The sequence below is a fragment of the Penaeus monodon genome, chromosome 27 (assembly GCF_015228065.2).
Source record: "Penaeus monodon isolate SGIC_2016 chromosome 27, NSTDA_Pmon_1, whole genome shotgun sequence".
Taxonomy (NCBI): Eukaryota; Metazoa; Arthropoda; class Malacostraca; order Decapoda; family Penaeidae; genus Penaeus; species Penaeus monodon.
Genome location: NC_051412.1, coordinates 36,736,380 through 36,737,455, shown reverse-complemented (window position 1 = coordinate 36,737,455; position 1,076 = coordinate 36,736,380). Strand labels below are relative to the sequence as shown.

Below are 1,076 nucleotides of genomic sequence, written 5' to 3'. Positions count from 1 at the left end.
GGATTTTTCTGGACATGTACTGACACTAAACATGCTGACCTGTAGTGCATGGTGCTCTGGGAGGAATAACACACTCAGCACATCCGTAAGATGAGAGAAGCCCTGATGGTTTTCCCCCCCAACTGCACGGAAGAGAAGCTCATCCAGCAATGGGAAGCAAGGCTATGGGAAAAGTGAAAATACATTATTTGATAATTTCTATGGAGCAACAAACTGTACCATGTGTAATTTTTACTGTTGATAAAAAATAATAACATCTATTAATACATACTGGGCATCTACTCTCAGTACAGACATGCTAAAATGCCCAAATACAACTTACTCTGATGTCTCGTTTTAATCTCTCAATATTAGTTGATGAGGTCACAGTATCAAGTCCAAGTAGCAAGACTAGGGATGCAAACATGAGGTCCAGGAGGCTACTGTCACTGCTATCTCCTGTTTTTCACTACCTCTAACCAAAACCAGTCTAATGCTGGAATAAAAGGACAGTTTCATTAGGCATCATCATAAATGTTATCAAGAAATTTTAAATTGGGTATGTGTCAACCAATAGCAAGGATATAAAGTCTTTGAAAGTATTTCACCACAGAAGTTTAGTATAACTGATTAACACTACTGATTTACTGACTCCTAAGAGTTGAAAAATTAGCAGCATGCTACATTTTTTTCACTTTTTATCTTACCTACCCATGATAGTTTTCCACGTAAGTGAGGCTTTTCGAGTCCTTGTTGTGCCAGGTACTCCATGAGATTCACCAAAACGTGTACACCATTTAGAGAACCATAAAAGCATCGGGCTGAAAGAGATCAATATTATTATTAAACTGACATGATTCTTCCTTCTTATTTTTATTTGTACATAAAACCCAAATTTTTCCTCTGTGCTCACTCAAAGGACAAGACAGCTTTATTTTTTTATTTTTCTTTCTATATTATATTAGGTATTTGACAAGTGGTATATGGCTTTTTGAACAACTTTAAATTGTGATATATGTGTTTGAATAAATATTATCAATGTTAATCCTTGTGTACTCTTAATAATGGACTAAATTTTTAAAAGAATGCTTTGGTTA

The 1,076-nt window shown here is 35.1% G+C and overlaps 1 protein-coding gene across 1 annotated transcript in view; it reads right to left on the bottom strand.

The window, feature by feature from the left end:
- The window catches only part of LOC119590511 (protein fuzzy homolog), a 10,487-nt gene extending 10,039 nt beyond the window's left edge, over positions 1 to 448 (bottom strand). Inside the window, exons 1-2 of the mRNA XM_037939160.1 lie at positions 323 to 448; positions 40 to 162 (exon numbers count right to left, since the gene is read on the bottom strand). Coding sequence (XP_037795088.1) covers positions 40 to 162; positions 323 to 406 — 207 coding nt within the window. The 5' untranslated portion in view covers positions 407 to 448. The remainder of the gene's footprint in view (positions 1 to 39; positions 163 to 322) is intronic.
- Positions 449 to 1,076: the final 628 nt, after the last annotated feature.